This window comes from Cyprinodon variegatus, unplaced genomic scaffold (assembly GCF_000732505.1).
Source record: "Cyprinodon variegatus isolate N-32 unplaced genomic scaffold, C_variegatus-1.0 Scaffold188, whole genome shotgun sequence".
In the NCBI taxonomy this organism is placed as follows: domain Eukaryota; kingdom Metazoa; phylum Chordata; class Actinopteri; order Cyprinodontiformes; family Cyprinodontidae; genus Cyprinodon; species Cyprinodon variegatus.
In genome coordinates, this window is record NW_015150641.1 from 495,452 (window position 1) to 497,833 (window position 2,382).

The 2,382-nt window shown below is 47.1% G+C and overlaps 2 protein-coding genes across 2 annotated transcripts in view; both read left to right on the forward strand.

Annotated features, from left to right (window-relative positions):
- LOC107087597 (opsin-5-like) overlaps positions 1-2,382 on the forward strand; it is an 86,602-nt gene that overhangs the window by 49,221 nt on the left and 34,999 nt on the right. The window lies entirely within an intron of this gene.
- LOC107087592 (zinc finger protein AEBP2-like) lies at positions 25-1,268 on the forward strand. The gene is made up of 3 exons (XM_015379250.1): positions 25-396; positions 516-699; positions 1,081-1,268. The coding sequence occupies exons 1-3, from the start codon at positions 268-270 to the stop codon at positions 1,266-1,268; spliced, it is 501 nt and encodes a 166-aa protein (XP_015234736.1). The 5' UTR covers positions 25-267.

Here is a 2,382-nt window from a genome sequence, read left to right on the forward strand (position 1 = left end):
GTTCTGCCCTCGGTCCTCCTTAAAGCTTTGGTTCTGCCCTCGGTCCACCTTAAAGTTTTAGTTCTGGTCGGTTCTGTTTGGTGTTTCCTGCTGGTTTCTGGTTCTGATTCTTCATCTAACCTCCTGGACCAGCTGACCGGTCCTTGGTTCTGAGCTGCCAGTGATGGTTTCCATGGTTACCGACCTTGTGTGTCCTTTCTGTAGTGACTGTTGGCCTCAGCTGCTGACAGGCAGTGTGCAGCAGTCCAGGTGTTGGTGGTGGTTCTGATGGGTGTGTCTGTGCTCCAGGTGTTCGTGTGTCTGTGGAAGAGCTGTAAGGTCTACAACACGCCGTCCACCAGCCACAGCTGGCTGCAGAGACACATGCTGTCCCACAGCGGGGACAAGCCCTTCAAGGTAAGCTGCTCCTCCCTCTGCTCCTGCTGCTCCTCCCTCTGCTCCTCCTGCTCCTCCCTCTGCTCCTCCTGCTCCTCCCCTGCCCCGCCTCCCTCATCCTCTCTATCTGCTTCTTGCAGTGTGTGCTCGGGGGCTGCAACGCCACCTTTGCATCCCAGGGAGGGCTAGTGCGCCATGTTCCCACCCACTTCAGCTCCCAGGGTTCCTCCAAGGCGTCCGGTCAGGGCAGAGTGAAGGAGGAGTCTCCGTCCAAGGCTGGGATGAAGAGGAGGAAGATGAGGAGCAAATACCGCCGCTCACTGCGTACGACTACCCCCCCGACTGCCCATCATTTCCGTTTCCTGTTACCCCACAGTCCCACTGAACGGGTAAACGGCGCAGTGGATGGCGCTCGCTGTAGTCAGTCAGAGCGTTCCAGACGCCGCAGCGCTTCCCGGTAGCCCGCCCCGCTGAACGCCTCTCTGAAGTCCACAGCGGATCTATTTTTCACGCTTCTAGTCCATCTGGATCAGAGCAGGAAGTCACTGGAGTTTCAGCGTAAAACGCTGTAGATGGCGTTTTACGCTGAGACATCCGATCATTAGCTGCTGCTGAGACAGAATCCGTGTTCAGTGGAACCGTGGGGTTAAAGGTCATCTCTAGGAGAAGGAGCTAACACCCCCCCCTCCCATTCTCCTCCTCCAGCTCGACCTCATGACTTCTTCGATGCTCAGACCATGGAGGCCATCCGCCACCGCGCCATCTGCCTGAACCTGGCCACCCACATTGAGAGCCAGGGGAACGGACACAGCGTGGTTTTCCACAGCACTCATCCACCCCCCACACCCCCACCCCCATCCCCAACACAAGAAAACCAAATAAATAAAATATAAAAAAGTATCTGCTAAAGCAGAGCTGAAAGGACAAGGCCACAATGTTTACATTCTGAGAAATGTGGTTGATGGGGTGACCCTGCCAGAGCTGATATATAACTATTGTTAAATGTGAGATACAGTATACACTGAAACTATAAGGGGTGACATGTTCTGGCATTGAGAAGAAAATCCATCACTGACTGTGACTCTTAGTGCAAGATATCACATCCTCCACACTCCCATTTTAAAGTCCAGCTCTCCTGCTGGGTTTCTCAAATTGTTCCAGCACAGAACACTTTTCGAATTTCAAATTACTTTCTAAACAGATCTATACTCTGCATGTCTAACTGCAATGCATCTAAATGGCCTATCTCCTTTAGGGATCTAGGGAGAAGAAAATATACGCACTAGGCTTTAGGAGTCTTGTAGTGCAGGAATATTTCTTACTTTTTTTTTTTTTTTGCTCATGTTATTTTGGCTAAGTGTTGAAACTATTCATGAAATAGTGCATTCACAATAGTACTGGACAATTGTCGTTGCCAATATTCCCTTAACATACAATTCCATTTTTTTCCATCTTAATTAAAATTTACCCCAGTATTTTGTATGCGCTTTACTGTCTCAGTCATCAAAATCTACATTTATTTGCTGATTTTTATGGTTTACCTGTCAGGGCTTGTGGAATATTAGACTAAAGGCCAGAGTCAAAAGGCAAATTTAAAGTAATTTAATTGCAGCTGTACTTGACAGGGGCTTAGAGAGGAAGCTCTTGCATCCTCAGGAGAGCATCTTAATTTTTGAAACATTAACTGAATGAGGTCTTGTCATCTGACATCCAGTGACACAAGAGAGGGAATTAGAAGGTTAGGTCTCCACTAAACAAAATTAGGCACTCTAAATCTCTAATCTTTCAACTTGCCAAGTTAGAGAGCAGAGGCTAAAACCTGACATTAATAATGAAATTGTAGAACACCACAGATGGGAAGTAACAAGGTACAAATACTTCGTTACTGTACTCAAGTAGATTTTTCTGATATTTTTACTTTACTTTACTACTTATTTTTATGGCAACTTTTTACTTCTACTCCTTACATTTTTACACAAATATCTGTACTTTCTACTCCTTACATTT

What these genes read in the sequence shown, in the direction of transcription:
- LOC107087592 (XM_015379250.1), top strand. Translation starts at nt 268, where the DNA reads ATGGGTGTGTCTGTGCTCCAGGTGTTCGTGTGTCTGTGGAAGAGCTGT. An exon ending in GCGGGGACAAGCCCTTCAAG is followed by an intron (nt 397 to 515) that starts GTAAGCTGCTCC and finishes TGCTTCTTGCAG; the next exon opens with TGTGTGCTCGGGGGCTGCAA. An exon ending in CAAATACCGCCGCTCACTGC is followed by an intron (nt 700 to 1,080) that starts GTACGACTACCC and finishes CTCCTCCTCCAG; the next exon opens with CTCGACCTCATGACTTCTTC.